The 20,176-nt window shown below is 56.8% G+C and overlaps 10 protein-coding genes across 10 annotated transcripts; 6 read left to right on the top strand and 4 right to left on the bottom strand.

The window, feature by feature from the left end:
• Positions 1-15: 15 nt before the first annotated feature.
• PSEUBRA_003678 (Ubiquitin-conjugating enzyme, E2) lies at positions 16-675 on the bottom strand (the record flags this gene model as incomplete). Its single annotated transcript, XM_016436748.2, has 3 exons — positions 16-61; positions 157-530; positions 649-675. 3 exons carry the CDS (start codon positions 673-675, stop codon positions 16-18), a joined length of 447 nt encoding a protein of 148 aa, XP_016291873.2.
• Positions 676-1,593: 918 nt separating this feature from the next.
• Positions 1,594-2,943, top strand: PSEUBRA_003677 (WH1/EVH1; the record flags this gene model as incomplete). Its single annotated transcript, XM_059465123.1, has 1 exon — positions 1,594-2,943. The coding sequence occupies one exon, from the start codon at positions 1,594-1,596 to the stop codon at positions 2,941-2,943; it is 1,350 nt and encodes a 449-aa protein (XP_059320597.1).
• A 114-nt stretch (positions 2,944-3,057) lies between these two features.
• PSEUBRA_003676 (Non-hem dioxygenase N-terminal domain protein) lies at positions 3,058-4,166 on the bottom strand (the record flags this gene model as incomplete). The annotated part of the gene is made up of 2 exons (XM_016436744.1): positions 3,058-3,970; positions 4,042-4,166. 2 exons carry the CDS (start codon positions 4,164-4,166, stop codon positions 3,058-3,060), a joined length of 1,038 nt encoding a protein of 345 aa, XP_016291871.1.
• A 547-nt stretch (positions 4,167-4,713) lies between these two features.
• Positions 4,714-5,712, top strand: PSEUBRA_003675 (CMP/dCMP deaminase, zinc-binding; the record flags this gene model as incomplete). Its single annotated transcript, XM_016436764.2, has 4 exons — positions 4,714-5,194; positions 5,265-5,340; positions 5,411-5,481; positions 5,558-5,712. The coding sequence occupies 4 exons, from the start codon at positions 4,714-4,716 to the stop codon at positions 5,710-5,712; spliced, it is 783 nt and encodes a 260-aa protein (XP_016291870.2).
• Positions 5,713-6,684: 972 nt separating this feature from the next.
• On the top strand, positions 6,685-8,508 carry PSEUBRA_003674 (Xanthine/uracil/vitamin C permease; the record flags this gene model as incomplete). The annotated part of the gene is made up of 1 exon (XM_016436755.1): positions 6,685-8,508. One exon carries the CDS (start codon positions 6,685-6,687, stop codon positions 8,506-8,508), a length of 1,824 nt encoding a protein of 607 aa, XP_016291869.1.
• A 111-nt stretch (positions 8,509-8,619) lies between these two features.
• PSEUBRA_003673 (Amino acid permease/ SLC12A domain protein) lies at positions 8,620-10,455 on the bottom strand (the record flags this gene model as incomplete). The annotated part of the gene is made up of 1 exon (XM_016436739.1): positions 8,620-10,455. The coding sequence occupies one exon, from the start codon at positions 10,453-10,455 to the stop codon at positions 8,620-8,622; it is 1,836 nt and encodes a 611-aa protein (XP_016291868.1).
• Positions 10,456-11,074: 619 nt separating this feature from the next.
• On the bottom strand, positions 11,075-12,835 carry PSEUBRA_003672 (Glycosyl hydrolase, family 13, catalytic domain protein; the record flags this gene model as incomplete). The annotated part of the gene is made up of 1 exon (XM_016436745.1): positions 11,075-12,835. The coding sequence occupies one exon, from the start codon at positions 12,833-12,835 to the stop codon at positions 11,075-11,077; it is 1,761 nt and encodes a 586-aa protein (XP_016291867.1).
• Positions 12,836-13,436: 601 nt separating this feature from the next.
• PSEUBRA_003671 (Protein of unknown function DUF543) lies at positions 13,437-14,728 on the top strand (the record flags this gene model as incomplete). The annotated part of the gene is made up of 4 exons (XM_016436762.1): positions 13,437-13,502; positions 13,596-13,680; positions 13,761-14,095; positions 14,465-14,728. 4 exons carry the CDS (start codon positions 13,437-13,439, stop codon positions 14,726-14,728), a joined length of 750 nt encoding a protein of 249 aa, XP_016291866.1.
• A 1,600-nt stretch (positions 14,729-16,328) lies between these two features.
• On the top strand, positions 16,329-17,582 carry PSEUBRA_003670 (Chloroperoxidase; the record flags this gene model as incomplete). The annotated part of the gene is made up of 1 exon (XM_016436763.2): positions 16,329-17,582. One exon carries the CDS (start codon positions 16,329-16,331, stop codon positions 17,580-17,582), a length of 1,254 nt encoding a protein of 417 aa, XP_016291865.2.
• A 265-nt stretch (positions 17,583-17,847) lies between these two features.
• PSEUBRA_003669 (Exonuclease, RNase T/DNA polymerase III) lies at positions 17,848-19,860 on the top strand (the record flags this gene model as incomplete). Its single annotated transcript, XM_016436761.1, has 1 exon — positions 17,848-19,860. The coding sequence occupies one exon, from the start codon at positions 17,848-17,850 to the stop codon at positions 19,858-19,860; it is 2,013 nt and encodes a 670-aa protein (XP_016291864.1).
• Between the last annotated feature and the right edge of the window lie 316 nt (positions 19,861-20,176).

The raw sequence follows: 20,176 nt of genomic DNA, 5'->3' as shown, positions 1-20,176 counted from the left end.
TTTGAATGAAGCAGATCATTTGGCATACAACGCTGTCCACTGTCTGCTGACCTCGATGGCTCTGCAAGCGAAATACAATTCAGGAGCGAACTTCAATGTCAGCTGGCTGCTCTTGAACGATTCTCGCTGGAGGCAGCGTGTAAAGGAGCGACTTACCCTTTCTCGTCCTTCTTGTAGTGCTCAGCCACGTCGTTAGCAAGCGGATCGTCCGGGTTTGGTGCGGACAGCAACGCCTGGACTGAGAGCAAGACGGTGCGAATTTGAAGAGCAGGAGACCACTTGTCCTTGAGGATGTCCAGACAGATGCGGCCAAGCTTGTCGATGTTTGGGTGGTAGATCTTGGTGAGGAAGCGGACCTTTGGCGCCGACATGGGGTACTCCTCGGGAAGGAAGAGCTCGAGACGGAAGACACCGCCTTCGAAAGGGCTCTGCGACGGACCCGAAATGACGACGTCAAAGTACCTCAAGTTGTCTTCGTGGGGCGTCGCGCTGATACCAGGCGCTGGATCGGCGATAAGCCTCTCGGTCTCCTGCAGGGAGTTTGGGCGAAGGCAATCAATACGTGTTGCATACGGCCAAATTGTTGTCGAAGGAACATAATTCAGCGTCAAGAGGCCTTGGTGATGTATCGATAATGATGCTACTCACCTTGATAATGCGTTTGGGGAGCGACATGGCTTCTGAAATGCTCGGAGCGAAACCACTTGTGACGAGATGGAAGTGCGAATCTGATCGAGAACGTCGAGAGAAAACAGTCGCAGCAATGAGGGTCTCGAGAAGTCGCCTGGGGACGATCGGTGAGAGGGAGCTTGCGCAATGAAGCGTCGATGCGGAACGGTCGGGATGATGGTCGATGAGAGTGTGGTGGTGAAGGCAGTGGTGATGATCTGAGTGTGATTCTGATGCTTGCGATTTGTTACTCCTCAGAGGTGTGAGCCGACAACTCCACACAGACACTCTTGAGATTTATCCCGATTTACCGCAGAAAAAGGGCTCAGTCTGGCAGAGTAGTGTGATGCAATCGAGAAAGGCAGTGCAGGATGGCCCAAGCTTTGAACGCACACGCATCGAATTGATGCAGTCGCCGGCATTTCTACCATCCTTCCACCATCTGCTCGGCACTCTCCAGATCACCTTGCTTTCCATCCACGATCTACAGAGAACAGCGTCCTTGCCGGCTTGCCTTATTCGCTCGCGGCTCAAGCGTAGCGTAGGAGAGAGCTTCCGCACACGACGTTTCTGCTCACCTCCACCTGGCTGGAGAGATCCCAACGAATGGACACAAAGGACAAGCAACGAACAAGGCAACACTCTTTCTCGATCAATCCGACGCGGGTCGCCGATATCACATCTGACGACCCAAGAACACTCTTGCGGGACAGCTCTATCCTGGTCTCGTTCAGCCTGCTGCTCTTGTTCATCGGCGTGATCCCGCTCTTCATTCCAGCGGACTCCGACGGAGCATCGAAAGGTCCCATCTATCTTCGCTTTCCCTACAGCTGCATCTTCTTTCTACCTCTGCTGATCCCCCTCACCACCTACATCGTCATCGCTCGCTGGACGGGAGAGAAGCACTACCGCCATTCGTGAGCCATGCCCTCCTCGTCCACCATCTCGTCTTCGGACAAGTCCAAGGTCAAGTCGGCCATCCCTTCTTCCAGCAACAAGATCATCATGGCTACCGTCGGTCGCGTCTATGCCGCTCATCCAGCTCCATCACAATGGAGTTACGCAGGTGTTGAGGGTGCCATCGTCTTTGTTCGTGACCTCGTCAAAGCCACCTTTTACTTCAAGGTGGTCGATCTCAAAGGCACCCGCGGCGTCATCTGGGAGCACGAGTTTTACGAGGGCTTTCAGTACAACCAAGACCGCACCTTCTTCCACTCATTCGAAGGCGATGAGTGCTTGATCGGCTTCTCCTTTGCAGACGAGAGCGAGGCGAGCGACCTCTTCAAGAAAGTTAACAATCGCTCCAAGTATGCCAAATCCAAATCTAGCTCTTCCAGTTCCAAGAAGAAGAAGGCCAGCTCGAGTGGAAAGATCGACAAGTCGATGATCGGCGCGCCCTCAGGCTTCAAGCATGTAGCTCACATGGGCTTCTCGGCGGAGCACGGCTTCAGCTCGGAGAACGTCGACCCAACTTGGCAAGCGCTCTTGGAGCAGCTCGGCAGTCTCGGAATCAGCGAAAAGGACATTCGTCAGAACGAGAGCTTCATCAAAGACTTTGTCGGCAAGCGAGGCGGTCCAGGCGCTGCTGCCAAGCCAGCCGCTCCTGCGGCTCCAAAAGCAAAGAAAGTCCCGCCTCCCGCCCCGACCAGCAAGCGCAAGGCGCCGCCCCCTCCTCCCGCACCCCGGTCCCGCCACGCTGCTACAGCGTCCACCGCCTCGGCATCATCAGTTGCCCCGCCACCACCACCACCGCCTCCTCGCTCAGGTGCGGGAGCTGCAGCTGTTCCACCTCCGCCCCCTCCGCCACCCTCGCGCGCTCCAGCTGGATCCAGCGCACCACCGCCCCCACCGCCTCCGCCCATGCGGCCCGCAGCAGGCGGCGCCGCCCCTCCGCCTCCGCCACCTCCACCGCCTATGGGTGGTAGTGGTGGCCCACCTCCCCCTCCCCCGCCCCCTCCCGCAGGCAGTTCGGCGCCTCTGCCGCCACCTCAGGATGGCCGCAATGCGCTGCTTGCATCCATTCAAGGTAAGAGCGTGCACAATCTCAAACGGACGGATGCCTCTGCCCCTCCTGCGCCAGGCAGGGCTGCGGTCGCTGGCGGTGTTGCTGGTGCTGCTGTTGGTGCCGGAGCTGCCGCTGTTGCATCGGGTGCCGACTCGCCTGACGCCGGTGGAGGTGATGGCGATCTCGCCAGTGCTCTTGCTGCGGCTCTCAGTCAGCGCAAGGAGAACATGGGTGACTCTGACGAAGAGGGATCTGACGACGATTGGTGAAACTGCTAGCTTGCCTGTCGTCACGCACTTTCACACAAGGAGAATCTGCAATCAAAATGCCACTACCGAATCAGAGAAAGACAGAACATTCAAGGCTACGTAGCAGCTGATCGCTCAGTTGACGGCCACGGAAGCGGAAGCAGAGGCTGCGGCCAACTCCCCCTTTTTTGATGGGGCAGTAGGCAAGCTGCCTGCGGCGATGCCAAGTTTGTTCCTTTCCAGGGCCTGTTTGATGAACTCGGCGCCCGTGATAGGCGGGTATTTCTTGCCAGGCCCTTGAATCACAATGTCGCTGCGTGCCTGGTTGAAGAAGGCGATCGAGTATCGCGGGCCCCTTGGTTCGCCTTGCTTTGGTAGCCTGACCCTGTGAAATGTGGACTTGAGCCGGTCGTCAGACCATCTCATCAGCTGGTCTCCGATATTGCATACGATCCTGTCGCTCCTCGCTTCGACATTCTTCCAGACGTTGCCGTGGCCGAAATCGCCTACTACCTCTCGGCCCGGGCAAACCTCCAGGCCACCCTCTCCGTCGCGTTGAAAAAGCATGGTGAGCACGTCAAAGTCGGCATGGCTGCCTGCTCGCCAGAACTTGTCGCCGAACTCTTTGCCTTCCACGCTGTGGTAGTGCAGCAGACGGAGAGTCGACTGAGAGTCACCGACACCCGGATCAACTGTACCCTCTGTGAATGTCGAAAGCGGCAGACCAAGGCCTTCGGCAAAGCATTCCATGACCTTGACGCTGAGCTGTTGGACTGCAGCCATGAAGGCTTCAGCTCGCTTGCGGAAGCCAGCAAGGTCCTCGTCAGATGGCCAGATGCCCTCCATACGAGCAAACTGCAGCTGCATCGACTCCTTTTGATCAGCAGTGCCGGTGGAAGGTCGGATCTGAGCTCCCTTCTCCCAGCCCATGTTTTTGCCATTGAGCGGCGTCTTAGCTTTCACGTCGTCTGGAAGAGCGAAGAACTCCTGCGAGAGTGCGAAAGCGTCCCGAATCTGCTCCGCCGGAATTCCATGGTTGCAGAGCGTGCTGATTAGTACAAGATGAAACTGATCAGCGTGCTGCCTATTGACGGGAAGACGACTGGAAGGTACACTTACAAGAAGCCGATGCGGGTGCTTGCATCCATAAGCTCGTCGATAATCTCGGCTCGACGCTGCTCAAAGTCGTGCAGCGAGATGCAGGGCACCGAGGTCTGGTCGTCGGTCTCAAAAGCGATCGTCATGATGAATGTCTTGAGCTTGGTCTTGTTGACTTTGGTTGTGTCGAGGACTTGATGGGAGACGGGTCTACGCTGGTTACCCGGGGGCCGATTTATATCCTCCTGGCTGGCTGGCTCGCTCGCCTCACAGACGTACGTTACAGCAGAGTGATGAGACGCTGAGGCGGTCGGCGATATCCGAGAGTGTGATACACGACTCCATGCTTCCAGTGCGGCGTCAAATTGTTGTGTGAGGTCCGAAGCAATCGTCAACATATCAATGGATAAATCAAGGCTTGCCAGGCGCGGACTTCCCGCGGCGCCGTTATCTTCAGAAGACGCGCATATGCACGTCAAACTTCTCGTCAAGACTACGCTGTGCGTTCAGGGTCCAGTTGCTAGCTGTAGTCGTCCGACCTTCCAGCTTTGCTACGGCTGCGTCTTCGTCGTCGATCTCCGGAGGTCAATCTCTGTTCCGAAACGGGCAGGATCAGGTCCTCTGCTCCTTAAAGTCTTCCTGAAGAGAACGAGCTTCATGACCACCACCATGACCAGCCTCTGCAAATTCAAGATGCTCGTCACGACATTTGCGCTTGCTTTGCTCGCGGCCACACAAGCAGCGGGCTGCAGGGAGGACATTCATCCCGAATTTCATTCCGGACTCTCGATCAATTCTGTTCCTGCTGCGGATCGCGATCACTGGATGCGCCTCGCCAACTCTGCGATCTACTACCCACCAGTGTCTCACCCCTGCCCACAGGCGCCATTCGGAACCGCCATCGTCAATACAACCGCGAACGAGCTCATCTGCGCGATTGCGAATCGTGTCGGATCAACAGGTGATCCAACACAGCATGGTGAGATCACAGCCATTCAGCACTGCACGAACGTTCTGCAAAAGAAGGGCCTCTCGCCGCAACAGATTCTGGCAGCATGGAAAGACTTTAGCTTGTACACAAACGCCGAGCCGTGCACGATGTGCCTCAGCGCCATTCGATGGTCCGGCTTCAAAGAGGTCATTTATGGAACCAGCGTCAGGACTATCGCCGAGAGTAAGTCAAGAAGCAGAAGGCCGCGACGACCAAGCTTGCCATCGCTGACGAGTTCTTCTTCGCATTACAGACGGTCGCAACCAGATCTACATCCCTTCTAATCTGGTGCTTGAGAAGAGCTATTCATTTGGCCATGCTACCTTGATGTAAGTGGCGATGTTAACCATGATACCGTCTCTCACGTTTCTGACGGCGATCACATGTTTTATCTTGCAGGCTTGGAAACGTTCTGACGGACGAGACTGACCAGCTTTTCAAGCACCAGTTCAACGAGACTGCTCCGTGCCGTGAGTTTATTCCTTCACTCAGCTTTGGATCAGGATGGGCTCTGAAAGCTGACATATCCTTCGACGATCTTCGCAGCAACGGGCTGTCAAAGGCAGCAAGTCGGCAATTCTCGGGTCAGGACCTGCGAGCCATTGCCTGATTGGCAAAAGCTAGTACACCTGACGCACGTCGAGGACCATCGCATGGGTGCTGCGCCCACGCCTCAGACCCCCCTTCACATCGAGCTGTAGCCGACAGCGTCGAGCAGTCATCCCTGCTTTAATGATGAATGAACTTTGTCGAACGACTCATGCCTGACCCGTGCGTGACAGCTAAGTTTTAGTGAGCTCTCACCGCAGACGGACATGGCCGAGCGGCACGGCCGAGTTCTCTCGCACCTCCAAAGGCGCGATATGCATCGTCTGCTTCCTCAGCGTGGGGGAGCAGCTGTCGTACTCACTCGCGGACCCGAGGCTCGGAAGGAGCGCAAACCCGGCCGTTGCAGGAAATACCGCGGGCGCGGACCCTTGAGCGGCAAAGATAACGCGGTTCCTGTCAGGCACGGCCGAGTTTGCCATGTGGCCTCTCAACCTGCGGGCGCTTATCAGCAGGGCAAATTCTGACAGGCTCCCGCGCCATTTCATTTCACAGATAGCCGCGAGTCTTGGCAATCTTCGAGGTTCTACCGAGGTGTTCAGCTGCAAGGCCCTCTCCATCAGCGTGGTCTCGACCTCTCGGTCTCGTGGCTCCTCCGCTGATAAGGAAGGGACCACAATGGCCCCTCGCTCCGCTAGCACTATGGTCTGCCTGGCATGCTTGCACTGTATCACAGCGAAAGACATTCGAGATTATACAAAAGGCCTCGTCGAGCACGAGCATAGCGCAAGGCGCTCTCGGTCTTCTCCGAGGCTGTCCATTGCGGGGACACCAGCGACACGCTCCTCCGCGCTAATGTACACGAAGACTGTCAGGCACGCTCGTGCGAGCCGCACAATCTCGCTACTGTAGCCGACAAGCGAGACATGCAGCCGACCATGTGGCTACACGCACCTACATGCTCCTCTATCTTACCGCCGATAGCTATAGCTATCAACCTGATAGAAACAAAGCCCATCGATGTATATAACAAACGACTTCTTGAAGAAGAAGAAATGCATTCTCCACCCTCCAACCACACCGCAACATCTTTTCTCGCTCCGCTTACGGCCTGAGTCCGACCGACAATGGAGAACAAGCCTTCGATCACGGTCGAGGAGGGCAGCCTCGCCTCCCTTCCCGCCTCGCCTTCTCGTTCCCTCATCGGCAAGGTAAAACGAGGAGTTCGAGCGCTCGGCACCAAGAAAGCATGGTTTGGGGACCACAATTACGTCGCCCTGTTCACGCCAACGATTCCTTTCGTCTGCAAGCCCTCAGCAAACAGCCTGCCCTTCTACTCGGTCGACGCAAAGCTGCCAATCTTCCTTGCTATCGTTTTGGGGCTACAGCATTCATTGGCCATGGTTGGTGGTGTGGTGACTCCTCCTCTCCTCATCGGCGGTAGTGCAGGCGCCAACCTGGGACAGAGCGACACGCAGTTCCTCATCGCTTCCACCCTGATCTGGTGTGCGTTCGGCACAGCTCTGCAAGTCTCTCGCAGCCGTCTCTTCAAGACAAAGTACTACCTCGGCACCGGTATTGTCAGCGTCACCGGCGCTAGTTTCGCAACCATCTCGATCGCACTTTCCTTCTTCAGCCAGAGCTATGCCAATGGCTACTGCCCCGTGGGCGCCAACGGAGTCAAGCTGCCTTGTCCACAGGGCATTGGTGCGTTCTTGGGCACGTGCTGCTTGTGTGGTATCATTGCCATCTTTATGGCGTTCATCCCTCCCAAGGCTATCCGCAAGCTCTTCCCTCCCCTCATCGTTGGTATGATGTTGACCCTCATCGGTGCCTCGCTCGTCAAGTCGGGCATCACGAACTGGGCCGGCGGCTCTGGTCCTTGCGCCACCAACCATGCTATCAAGTGCACCATCGGCAGCCGAACTCAGTACTGGGGCTCAGCCCCTCTCATCGGACTCGGCTTCGTCTCGTTCGCCACCATCATCCTGTGCGAGATCTTCGGCAGTCCGTTCCTCAAGTCCGCATCGGTCTTTGTCGGTCTCGTGGTGGGCATGATCGTCGCAGCAGCCACTGGCTACTTTAACTCTGCCACCATCGCCAAAGCTCCTACGGGTTCGTTCCTGTGGACCAAGACCTACCCGCTGAGCATCAAGCCGGAGCTGATCCTGCCGCTGCTCGCAGCGTACATCGTCATTGTCGCCGAGACGGTGGGTAACGTGACTGCTTCGTGCGATGCGTCCCGCCTGCCGATGGACGGTACCGAGTTCGAGTCGCGCATTCAGGGCGGTATGCTGGCCGACTCGATCTCTGCCACGCTCGCTGGTCTCGCCATGGTTCCGCCTCTCACTACGTTCTCGCAGAACTCCGGTGTCATCTCGCTCACGCGCAACGCGTCTCGTACCGCAGGTTTCGTATGCGCTGCAATCCTCTTCCTCATGGGCGTCATCGGCAAGTTCTCGTCGCTCTTTGTCGCCATGCCATCGAGCGTCCTCGGCGGATTCACCACCTTCCTGTTTGGCTCGGTCGCCGTAGCAGGTATCCGCATCATGGCGTACGCCAAATGGGATCGACGAGCACGCTTCATTGCTACCGCGGGCATGAGTCTCGGACTGGCCAGCTTGACCGTGCCCAGCTGGTTCTCGTACTTTTTCACGTACAAGGGGTCGAACGCCGGCCTCAAGGGCTTGATTCAGGCGATCGTGTTGATCGTCGAGGAGCCGTACTTGATCTCCAGTGTGCTTGCCATCCTGCTCAACGCTGTGCTGCCAGCAGAGATGGAGGACGAGGTGCCAGCGGCGGTGGACGACGACGTCTCGTCGAATGCTGGCACTGACTCGAAGGTCGACCCAGTCTCGGACGGGGCCACTTCTCAGCTGCCGGATCTCGAGAGCGGCGAAGAGGCACAGAAGAGGTGGAACCAGCCTGGAACGTTCTTTGGAAGCAAGTGAAGCGTGCGAATATCCCATTACGATGTTGCTGTTCATAGAGTAGATGTAGGCCACCCTCAATGTACAAAATTTTAGAACGAAGTCAAGTGAGCCCGTCGTTTCGAGTGTAACTTAGAAGCAGAGGTACTGAGAAGCCCTGCCAGCGATGGCCTTGTACTTTTGCTTCTTGTCGACTTGCACCTCCTCCTGGTGCGCCTCCTCTCGTTCTTCCTCCTCCTGCTCTTCTTCGTCTTCGAGCAGCACGGGCAGCTTGTCGCCAGCGCCCTCCTTGATGAGGTCGCGGCGCTTCCTCCTGAGGTCCTTCTCGTACTGCAACGTGTCGGTGTAGAGATCCATCTCCTCGATGGGCACCATCTTGGTCTTGTTCCACAGCTTCCATCCGAGATAGGCGACTGCGAAGAATCCGATCTCGATATAGTACGAGAAGAAGTCGGAGACGCTGAAGGGCGTGAAGGCGGTCCAGCCCTGGACGAGGATCATGAGCACAGAGCCAATGACGACGACGTAGGGGCCCCAAGGCTGGGTCCAGTTCTTGTAGACGAGCAGCGACTCCTTGCCTTGCTTCTTGATGGCCTTGTGGAAGCGAATTGAGGAGAAGCCAATGGAGGCCCAGGCGACCTGATTGCTGACACCGACGAGGTTCTGGAGCCAGTTCCAGAGGTCACCGGCGCCGATATAGCTGGAGCCGAAGCAGAGACCAGAAACGCTGGCAATGCAGGCGAGGGCGACCCACGGAACACGGCTGCTCTTGGACACGGTGGCGAAGATCTTGGGCGCCTGACCATTGACAGCCATACCGTAGAGCACACGAGTTCCTGCGTAGAGAGCGTGGTTACCTGCGGAGAGAGCTGAAGTCATGACGACGGCATTCATAAAGCTAGCGGCCACGTTCGAGCCGAGCTGCTGGAAAACAAGCGTGAAAGGCGAAGTGGCGGCATTCTTGGTCTTGAGACCAGGGGTGTTGTAGGGGATGTCGATACCGATGATGAAGAGGGCGAGGACATAAAAGATGATGATACGCCAGAAGACATTGCGAATGGTCTTGGGGATGGTCTTGGCGGGATTGCGCGTCTCTCCAGCGGTGACGGTGAGCGACTCGACACCGCCAAAGGCGAATGCAGCGGTGACAAAGGACGAGACCCAGCCGGGGAAGCCGTTGACGAAGGGAGCGTCACCGATGGTCCAGTACTTGAAACCGAGGTACGAGTTGGTGTCGTTGACACCAGCGTTAACGATGATACCGCAGATGATGAAGATAATGATGGTGCAGATCTTGAGGAGCGAGAGGAGATACTCGAGCTCGGCGTAGCCACGAACCGAGATGACGTTGACCGAGATGAGGAAAGTGAGGAAGATGAGCGAGAGAGCCCAGCCGGGGAAGACATCGTTCGAGACCCAGAACTGAAGGAGAATCTGGCAAGCGGTCAAGTCGCCAGCCACGCTGACGGCATCGTTGATGGCGTAGTTGAGATTGACCGAGAAGCCGAATGCCGGGTCGACGAATCGGGTGCTGAAGACACCGAAGGCACCCGAAGCTGGAATGAGGGTCGACATCTCACCCAGGGCGATCATGGTGAGGTATACGATGGCGCCGACGATCGAGTACGAGATGAGGATGGAAAGAGGACCGGCCTTTGCGAGTGCCCTGCCTGAACCGAGAAAGAGACCAGTGCCGATGGTGCCTGCAAGAGCGATCATCTGGATGGTGCGCTCGCCCAATGCACGGCGCAAACGGACTTGCTGGAGAGCGGCATCGGAAATGGGCGGGTGGGCCGAGCCGTAGTCGGTAGCAGTAGTCTTGGACTCGATCTTTGAGAGCGACGAATCGCCGTCATGCTTGTCCGTCTTGGTGGAGATATCGGAGAAGTTGGCGGCCATTTGCGGTCGAGCAGCAGGAGTCTGGTCGACAACAATGTCGTGACTTGGGTTGTCGATGCTGTTCGACATGTTGAGGACAGCTCTCAGAGCGTGTGGGATCTCAGCGGGCTAGATGGTGGTCGTGCGAAGAGGGGAGAGTTCAGGAAGGCGTTGATAAATAGTCTTGGTGCGAGGTGCCATCGCTTTAGCCATGTGGCTCTCCGTCACACATGCTAAGGTTTGATGGCAGCAAACGGAAAAAAAGGGTGGTGGGATCGACTTTCGTCAACGCTCAGGTCGATGGCGTGCTCGATTGATGCGAGATCCTGCAGGGCGAGGCTGTCAAACATTGCTGCGCATCAACACGGCTGACTACGATTGGCTCGATGCCACAGAGGCAAGCGGCGTGTGAACAACCCAAGAAAAGAGGTTGACAAAGGATGGCTCAGGAATCGGCAGAGCCAAAAGCCAAACCCGAAACGGCGAAAAGAGCGGCGGCGGGACCATCGGGAAGTTGGCCGACGGGCTGGCTTCCAAATTGATTTTTTGACGTGATTTTCGTCAAGAAGAAAACGATTTTTTGACAGGTGGAATTGCCGCCACCGCTTGAGAAGAAATCTCGGAAGTTCAGTTTGACATGCTTGACCGGTCGCGCGCGATGAGCCAAAGCACGCGATGTCGTTCCTGCGTTCTGCCACGAGAGAGACTTCTAAGGCTCGTAGACGTACATCCTCCCTTCCCACGCTCGCAGCTTGCCTGGCTGCCCGTCCTCTAGCGAGCCGAGAAGCACCCTGGCTTTGCTGCCCCCCGCTTCTTCTGGCACTTGATACTCTTGAGGCATGTCGGAAAAGTTGAGCACAGCGAAAGCCCTCGCTCCAGCATCACCGTCCTTCCCGCCTTCTGCAATCTTGACATATTTGAACACTTGTTGATCGTCCCTTTCCAACAGCCTGAACTCGCCCCTGCCCAGCAACGAGGCATACTGCTTTCTCACCGCTAGTGCCTTGCGGTAGAATGCTAGCACCGATTCCTCATCGTCCTCCTGGGCAGCCACGTTGATGCTCGTATAATTGTCGTTGGCTCTCATCCATGGCACCGTGCTCGCATCCGTGCTGAATCCACCATTGGAAGCCGCGGTCCACTGCATCGGCGTGCGGGCATTGTCTCTCCCCTGCCTGTTGATGTCTTCAAGCGTCTTCTTCAGAACGGTCGGATCGTTGCTTGAGCGTGTCGCTGCATCCCGATAGTAGTTGATGGCAATCACATCCTTGTACTCCTCGTGACTCCACGTCGTCGGCACATTTGTCATGCCGATCTCCTGTCCTTGATACAGGTACAGCGTTCCTGTCAGCCCGGTCTCCATGAGCGCAAGCATCTTGCCGCTTGCTGCGATGTGCTCGGGCTTGTCCGAAGCGTACTTGCTGATCGCTCTCGGCAGATCGTGATTCTCCAGGAACACCGTCGGCCAAGCATCCGTTCCCTCGACAAAGCGTTGCCACCTCTCGACCACCTCTTTCAGCTCTTTCAGCGTGTAAGGGTGTGTTGCATAGAAGTCGGCCGCGCTTCGTCCCAGGATCGAGATGTCAAACTGGAAGATCTCGCTCAGCTCGCTGCGTTCTGCTGAGATATAGCGGATCACATCCTCGACGTTTGGCGTTGCAGGAAGCTCGCCGACCGTCATTGCGTCGTATTTGGCAAAGATGGCACCCATCTCTTGCAGATACTCGTGCATTCTTGGTCCGTTGCAGAAGACACTGTCGCCGATCTGCCACTTGGCATCCGGATCCGTGATGGGAGCATCAGGGAAGTCCATCGGCTTGCTGTACAGGTTGACCGTGTCAACGCGGAACCCATTGATTCCCTTCTTGAGCCAGAATTCGATCGTGTCGGTGTACAGAGTGCGTCTGCACTCGTCGTTGGTCCAGTTCAGATCCGGTTGCTGCGGCGTGAACAAGTGCAGGTAGTACTCTTGTGTTGCCTCGTCCCACGTCCAAGCAGACTGGTTCAGTGCACCCCTCCAGTTGTTCGGTGGGATGCGTTCGCCCGTCTCTGCATCGTACTTGGCAGGACGCCAGATGTACCAGTCCCTTTTCGGATTGTCCTTGTTCTTCTTCGATTCCTGAAACCAAGCGTGCTGGTCGGAAGTATGATTGATGACGAGGTCTAGGATCAGCTTGATGCCACGCGCGAGACATTCGCGAATCAGCTCTTCCATATCCTGAAGCGTGCCGTATGGCGGATACACGTTTTGATAGTCCGAGATATCGTAGCCCATATCGACCTGAGGCGAGTCATACATGGGCGACAGCCAGATCGTGTTCACGCCGAGGCTCTTGACATAGTCGAGCGTCGAGATGATTCCCTGGATGTCCCCGATCCCATCGTTGTTGCTGTCTTTGTACGATGCAGGCCAGATCTGATAGACAACAGCATCGCGGAACCAGAAAGTGCGCGCGTCTTTCGCCGACATTTCGCTCAATGTCGTAGCGGCGGGCTGTTGTGATGGAAGTGATGTAGTCAGCGAAAAGTGTGGGGCGATGGTGGTTCTTGTTGCAAGGTATATGTATTCGGTTATCAAGGCCGTGCGCAAGCAACGGCAAGCTTTGATCCGGCCCCACAATCTTGAGGCTGTTTGTTGCCGAGGGAGGAGGACCTGCGGGGGCCTGCGCTGCACATGCTCAAGATGGCGACCGAGCCCCTACCGAGACAGCCATCTGTCCTGCTCGTCAGCTCGGAATTGACCGATGTTCGAGGGGCTTTGCATGTCCGGTCCCAGCTCGGTCGAGCCAAGACACCAATGCCGAGTTGGACAGCGAGCAGCGAGAAAAGGACTTTAACAGCCTGAATGGATGCGAAAATCCGACGCGTGTCATCGTGTCGGCCGACAATCGAGTGGAGGTTTTGGCTGGCTAGTTGGCTGGGCTGATCGCAGTCGGGCGCGGCGCTGCGCTGCTTTTCGGAAAGAGTCGCTGGAAGAACTGAGATTGGTCTCGACACCGCACGGCTCATCCACTTCAGTCTCTTCTTGATCCACCACCAATCGCTTCTAACAAACGTCGTAGGCAGCAACAATGGCGTCACAAAAGGCCTCCGCGTCCAGCACCAAGGTGTCGTCCGAGGACATCATCTCGCAGAAGGTGAGCCCGCAGCGGTTCACGAACTACGAACAATAGAAGCACAGACGAGCTGACGTTTCCTCTACTTCGCGCCTACTTCTGCGATGTCGACAGACTGACCTTTGCATCAGCAATGCAGTAGTCAAGACCGGTATCGGATTCTCTGCCGGTGTCGTCCTTTCTGTCCTCCTCTTCCGACGTAAGTGTAGCGCGACGCCTCGAAAACCGACTGAGTCCTTTGCTCACCCTATTCCTCCATACTTCTCACGCCGTCAACAGGACGAGCCTTCCCAGTATGGCTCGGCACCGGCTTCGGTCTTGGTTCCGCATACACTGATTGCGAGCGCTCGTTCAACCCTGTCGCCGTGCCAGGCGTCCGCGTCGTTCCATCCTCTTCCACCACCTCGGTTTCGGCCACCAGCTCGGCACCCCAGACTACTTTCGAAAAGATCCAACAAAAGGCGGGTGAAGCCTTCTCTGCTGCCAAGACGCAAGCTTCCGAAGGTCTCGACAAGGCGCAGGACAAGAGCGCTCGCGTGGTTGAAAAGGCGGAACAGAAGGGCCAGCAGGCTCTCGACTCGGCCAAGGCTGAGGCCAAGAAGCTCGAGGACAAGGTGCGCAGAGTCTAGATACGGTCCGAAGCATCGACCGTCAGCATCCGCCTACCTGTGCTACAGTCGGGCGATCCAATACAAAGCTGTCTAAAATCGCAAGCTTCCCGCAAGCGAGAACGGGTCGGCATCGGGCCAAACGTGGAGTGACATACGGTCCAGCTCGGATTGCGAGTCCTCTGCAGCGCAGAGAGCTCGTCGACGCGAGTATGTTGCACGAACACCGCGCAATGTCGCTCCTCGGGCCTGGCTTGGACCTCGATTGACCCGCTCTCGCACCGCTTGAGACGGATGATGCTCCAGCTTGATATGAGAACGGCTGTGTTGACCGGGGTTTGCCCTCTTTCCCTTCCTCTTGTTGTCGCTTCATAGTACCGCGTTCGCTCGATGCTCGAGACTCCGACCACGGCGGCAACTCAACGCATACCGGGATCTGACTGCCTCGCCTGTCGATTGACAGGCTTTGCTGCCATGTCAGGCCTCGGCGCTTACTCATTTGTGGAAGCCTATCGCATGGGCACCTTCCGCCGCTCTCCATTACCGAGTGGGGTCAAAGCGAGGCCATTGTGGGGCGCGACTTTGGTCGTCTTTGGCGTGGGCTGTATTGGCGCAGGTGTTGTACGGCTTGGCATGTGATCAGACCCACAATTTATCGAGCCACATCATCAAATGAAGTTGTCTCTCACCTGACGGACTGTCGGTGGCCAGTGGCTCTGAGATACAGTAATGAAGCAGCGTGTGGGCCTCATTTGCTGCTCATGACTCTGCAAAGCGGAGGGCAGGCTACGAATGACAGGGATAAGAGGTCGAGGCCTCGCCTGTCCTTTGTTACGCTCAGCAAGCCTTTGTCACTGGCTTACCGCTTCTAGTGCCTCACACACATCACATCACATCACCTTCACCATGTTCAAGCAGGTCACTCCAGTCCGACTCACCTTTTTGGCAGTCACGCTTGTATGCTTCGCTGCGACGTCTTTGGCAGCCCCGATCGATGGGCGAATCGAAGCAGTGCCTCTGGTCAATCGGAGCGATCTGCGTCCATACGCGAGGGTCGAAAGAGCTCAGCAAGCGCCCATCGTCAAGCATGTCACAGCTCCTTGCAGCGGACCCATTTGCAGTCATGCAGCTTTCTTCGAATAGGCAAGCATTGCTGCATTGAGGCGATGTGGGGCAAAGAGGGTCGAACGTCGAGCCTTCGTCCTGTTCCAGCTCAATGCCAACGAGAACATAGCCGAGCGCTTCCACTCTGCCACTTTACGCGCCGTTGAGCGAGCGGGTAAGGGGACGTCTCCAGCCAGGCTGTTGCGAGGCTTGACAGGGAGAGCGGACGACGGTCGAAAGAAGCCACAAAAACAAGACTTGAGGTCCCGCGTTGCATACGAGCTGCATGCCGGGGAGAAACACAGAGCATCTCCGTCATTTTTACGTTCCTTTCCGGCCAAGTCGCTGTCCACCATCTCAACCGCCAGTATCATCGATCTCATTCGGCTGCACTTGTTCCAGTATCATTGCAACAACCTCAAGCATTATCAAACACAGGCTTTGAGATGTGTCGCTGCTCGCCGCAGTCGCGAGTAGAGTGCGCGAGTGCCACGACTGGATGGATCAAGAGCGTCCGAGCATTTCTAGAAGTTATCGAGCTGAGATTGAATCATTCAACCTCGCTACGTACCATACCGTGACCACGGGAAGCTTCTCGGCGCGCTCTCCCCGAATGGCAGACACCAAATTGGCCCCTTTGTGCCGTTCTGTAATTCATCCCTCGTGCTCTGAGTCTTGGCTCCCTTGCCCAGCTGTTTGGTATAGCGATGGAAGGCCGCACAAAAAGCGCAGCTACAAGGACCTCGTGGTTCGCATTCAGCTGGCGCAGGAACGAGTCTCGCTTGGTCAGGGTCCAAAGCAGGGTTTCGCGACCTTGTCCCCACCTTCTGTCTTGCCCGCGCGTCGGGGCTGCAATCCAGCCTGCGCTCGTGCAATTCCTCGTTGTTCGTTGGCTCTAGCATCAAGCTTGTTTCGACGAATGCAGTACAGTGACCAGAGACTCTTTGAGGCACATCCGGCGTTAGCATTCATTGGTCTTCCTCCTGGCGTGCACCGACAAGAGCGCTTGTTTCACACATTTGCTGACAGAACGGCTGCTGTGTCGGCTGCCCAGACAGATGTGAATACATATACTACCGGCCGCGCTTCGTCGTAGGCTCCCCTTCTCTATCATCCCCACCCCACTCACTTGACAATGTCTCCGGCAAGGACGAAGGCGATGGCCAAGGGCCAGCGCGATGAGGCGCATCACATGCACAAGTCCAACTCGTCCATGATCCGCCTCACCGCTCAACTCATGCAGCAGAACCGTCCTCAGCTGACGGTCAACATTGCGCTCGTCTTCATCTTCCTGGTCGACTTCTGGCTGACGGGCTTCAATCTGGTACACCGCCTTCTCATCAAGCTCAAGATCATCAAACCGCTTCCTGAGAACTGCGTGCCTCCTGCTTTCTCGCCTACCAGTCCTCCTCCGTTTGCGCAGTGGCCGCTGACGCACATCTTCTGCCGCCTGATCCACCTCTACAACCTTCTCACGAACTACAAGGAAGACCAGAGGCTGCATCACGAGCTGTACTGCCGAAAGCCTAAGAACGACTGGATCCGTGACTGGGCCACCTGGGAGGGAATCGGACACAAGGGCGAGTGGACCGAGCCGTACCCTGCGAAAGACGAGGACAGCAGATGCCCTTGTCCAGGTCTCAACGTGCTCGCGACCCATGGCCTGATCCACCAATCCGGTCGCAAGGTGGCTGCCTCCAAGATGGTGGTGGCCATCTCTCGAGCTTTCAACATCGCACCCACCATGGCACTGCAGCTCTACTCTCCGCTCTTCTCCACGTTCAGCGATCGCGGTCACGTCTTTGACCTCGAGTCGATCGGCATCGCCAACATCATCGAACACGATGCAAGTCTGTTGCGTCCTGACTACTTCCTCGCCGACTGGAAGCAGGATCGCACCGCCATGACGCGCCCCCACCAGGACATGATCGACCGCTGGTTCCCCGCCCACCTCAAGCACGGCAAGTTGAAGGACGACATGACGGACCGCGACTTTGCCGAGGCCGTCTGCGTCCGTCGCGCCGAATCGCGCAAGCGCAATCGACAGTACAGCTCGAATGTGGTGCAGAGTCTGATCGGATCCGGAAGCTGCTGTCTGATGCTCAATGTGTTTGGAGGCAAGGTGCTGGATCTTCGCGAGATGGCAGGGAGCGTTGAGCGAGACTTGCCCGGTGTGAGGACGACCGCGTCAGGAGAAGACTACGGATACGAGCGGATGCCAGCAAGGACAATCAAGGTGAAGGAGGGCGAACAGGCCCCCGAGGGCTGTCCCATGGGCAAGACATACAAGCAGAAGTGGCAGCCAGCTACGGGCAAGTGGATGTTCGGCATGACCATCGTCCAAGCTCTTTGGACGACTTTCAACATTGAGATGCGCGCTAGGGCTTAGATCTGTGACCGGCTTGCTATCAATGCTATCTTGCTTGCCTTCGTATGATGTAGCATGACCTTTGCGAATGATGAACTTGTGTGACAGTGTGACAGTAGAAAGGGGGATCTTCTCACATTCACAATTTCTGCTTGCCTGGAAGCACATTTTTTTGTGTTTGAGCTGCACTGCACATGTCCCTCCACTTTGTCGTGCATGCTCTCCTTTCTTCTTCTCGTCTTCCGTCGACGACTGAATCCACCAAGAGCAGCGTGGACCATTGAACATGTTCAAGCCGCTGGGCTTGCTGGCCAAGCTGCCATGCCCTGACCACGCAAAGGGCGAGTGCGAGTCCACCAGAACGCTCTGCCCCTTCTCACACAAACCAGTCCCTCCAAACACCACCCCGACATCAACGACAGCGCTCAGCACCCGAGCTGGTATTCAAGGCGAAGCGCCTACTCGTACTAGCATCACGGGCACTTCTCAGTCCTTGTCGAGCGGTCTGAAGCGAGCGGCTCCCGCTCAGAGCACCTCAACTTCCGCAGCAAAGGCAAGTGCCACCAGCAGCACTGCGGCGTCTCCGCCTCCCCTCAAGAAAGCCAAAAACGCTTACTCCGCCGTCAAAGCTTCGCCGTCGTCATCCTCAGCGAGCGCCGCTTCCACATCCAAAGCTGCAAGCAGCAGCAACGACTGGTCGCTGGTCGGTGCGCAGCCGCCCAAGATCGGTTTCAAGGACCACCCTTCGTCTTCCAAGATCCCACTGTCCGCACGACAGAACGGCCTCAAAGCCTTCTACGACGGCTTCGTTTCGACCTACGAGCCCTTTTTGAAGAGCTCTGATCCCATCGTCGCTGGGTGCGGGCAGAAGCTTTGTCATGACCACGCGCTCGCGCAAGAAGCCGAGCACTTTGCCAAAGTCGACAAACACTCCTACAAGAACAGCTGCATCACGTTGCTTGTCGGTATCAAGAGGAGAGACAGAGAGGCGCTCGAGGCAGCTGCCACTGCTGCAGCCAACGAGGCTCAGGCACATCGGGGCGACTCTGGCCTGCACGACCGCATCATCGACATGCTAGTCGCAAACTGCACCGAGATCGGGACCGTTTCGCAGGTGGACGCCAAGAGAAAGGCAGTGCAAGAAAGAAGATCAGGCAAGCTCGACCGCGCAAGACTCGAGAAGGCCGGCTTCGTCTGTCCGGTGGACCAGCTGGAGAAGTACGAGTACACTGCAGTCATCCCACCAGATTGGCAAGACGAGGGTAGCAGCAAACCAGACGCAACAGGCGAGGTCAAGGAATGCGAGCGCTGCGGCAAAAGATTTACGGTGGGCGGCGAGATGAATGAATCGGGCACGGGAAGGATCCCGCAGAACCCGAAGGAATGTGGCTACCATTGGGGAAGGCGACGCTTTGACAAGCTACCAGGCGTCAAAGGGCGCGTGCATATGTGGACTTGCTGCAGCAAACAAGTGGGCAGCAGCGCTCTCGGCGATGACAGCTGCTGTTTCGGTCCGCACGTCTTCAAGGAGACGGCCGGGCTCGACCTGCATCGCAGAGAGGCCTTCATCACGACGCAGGAGCTGATCGAATCGATCAAGGACGAAGTCGGCACAATGGCTCCACTCGATATGGTCGCAGTCGATTGCGAGTTGAGCTACACTACGGCGGGACTGACGTTGACGAGGTTAACCCTGGTGGACGAAGAAGGAGGGATGGTCCTCGACGAGATCGTACGCACACGGACCGACATTGTCGACTACAATACACGCTTCTCGGGCATCACCCCGGAAGAGTACGAGCAGAAGGCCATCTTCACCCTCGATGAGGTGCGCAAGATGATGGCGCGCTTTGTGGGCGTCGACACTATCCTCGTCGGCCATGGACTGGAGAACGATCTGCGAGCTATCAGGCTGGTCCACCACAAGGTGGTCGACACGGTCATGCTGTATCCGCATGCACGCGGCTTTCCCTTCCGCACTTCTTTGCGCGATCTCACCGCGAGATTCCTGGGCAAGATCATCCAGAACGGCACCAGTCTGGGTCACTCGTCGTTGGAGGACGCCAAGATGTCGTTGGAGCTGGTCCGACACAAGATGGTCAATGACCCCATCTCCCCCTTTGCCAGCAAGGAGGCAGACGATGGCAAAGAAAAAGCGGAGAAAGCGACTGGAGTGGCCGTGGAAGGCGGTCCGAGCAAGCCGACTGGAACATCTCCTGCGAAAGCGGCCCCTGTACGCTCGAGCCTCTTTGGAGCATCCTTGGCCAACGAAAGCGCTCGTTCGGTCTTTCGAAAGTGACGCGGCCGGAGCGCACACGCATCAAGTAGCATTCGTCCTGTACTTCTACGCAATCAAGAAACGTCCCTAGCATGTCCCGTTCTTGAGTTCTGGTCGTGATCACTGACGAAGGAGAGACCGACAGTCGGCCTGGCTGGTCAACGTCGATCCGCTACAAAGCTTTGTGTGCGGATCGGGATCATGTGGAGAGCTCTGCCTTGAAATTTTGAGAATTTCTCGGTGGCGACGCCGAGCACAGATGTCCGTCTTCCGTACTCGAGCGTCGCGAACTGAGGTGCAGTCTCGATTCTTCCGCTAACTTATCACACAACCCTGG

This window comes from Kalmanozyma brasiliensis, assembly GCF_000497045.1.
Source record: "Kalmanozyma brasiliensis GHG001 unplaced genomic scaffold PSEUBRA_SCAF24, whole genome shotgun sequence".
NCBI lineage: Eukaryota > Fungi > Basidiomycota > Ustilaginomycetes > Ustilaginales > Kalmanozyma > Kalmanozyma brasiliensis.
Note: the sequence above shows the minus strand (reverse complement) of the source record. Positions and strands in the feature narration are given on the sequence as shown.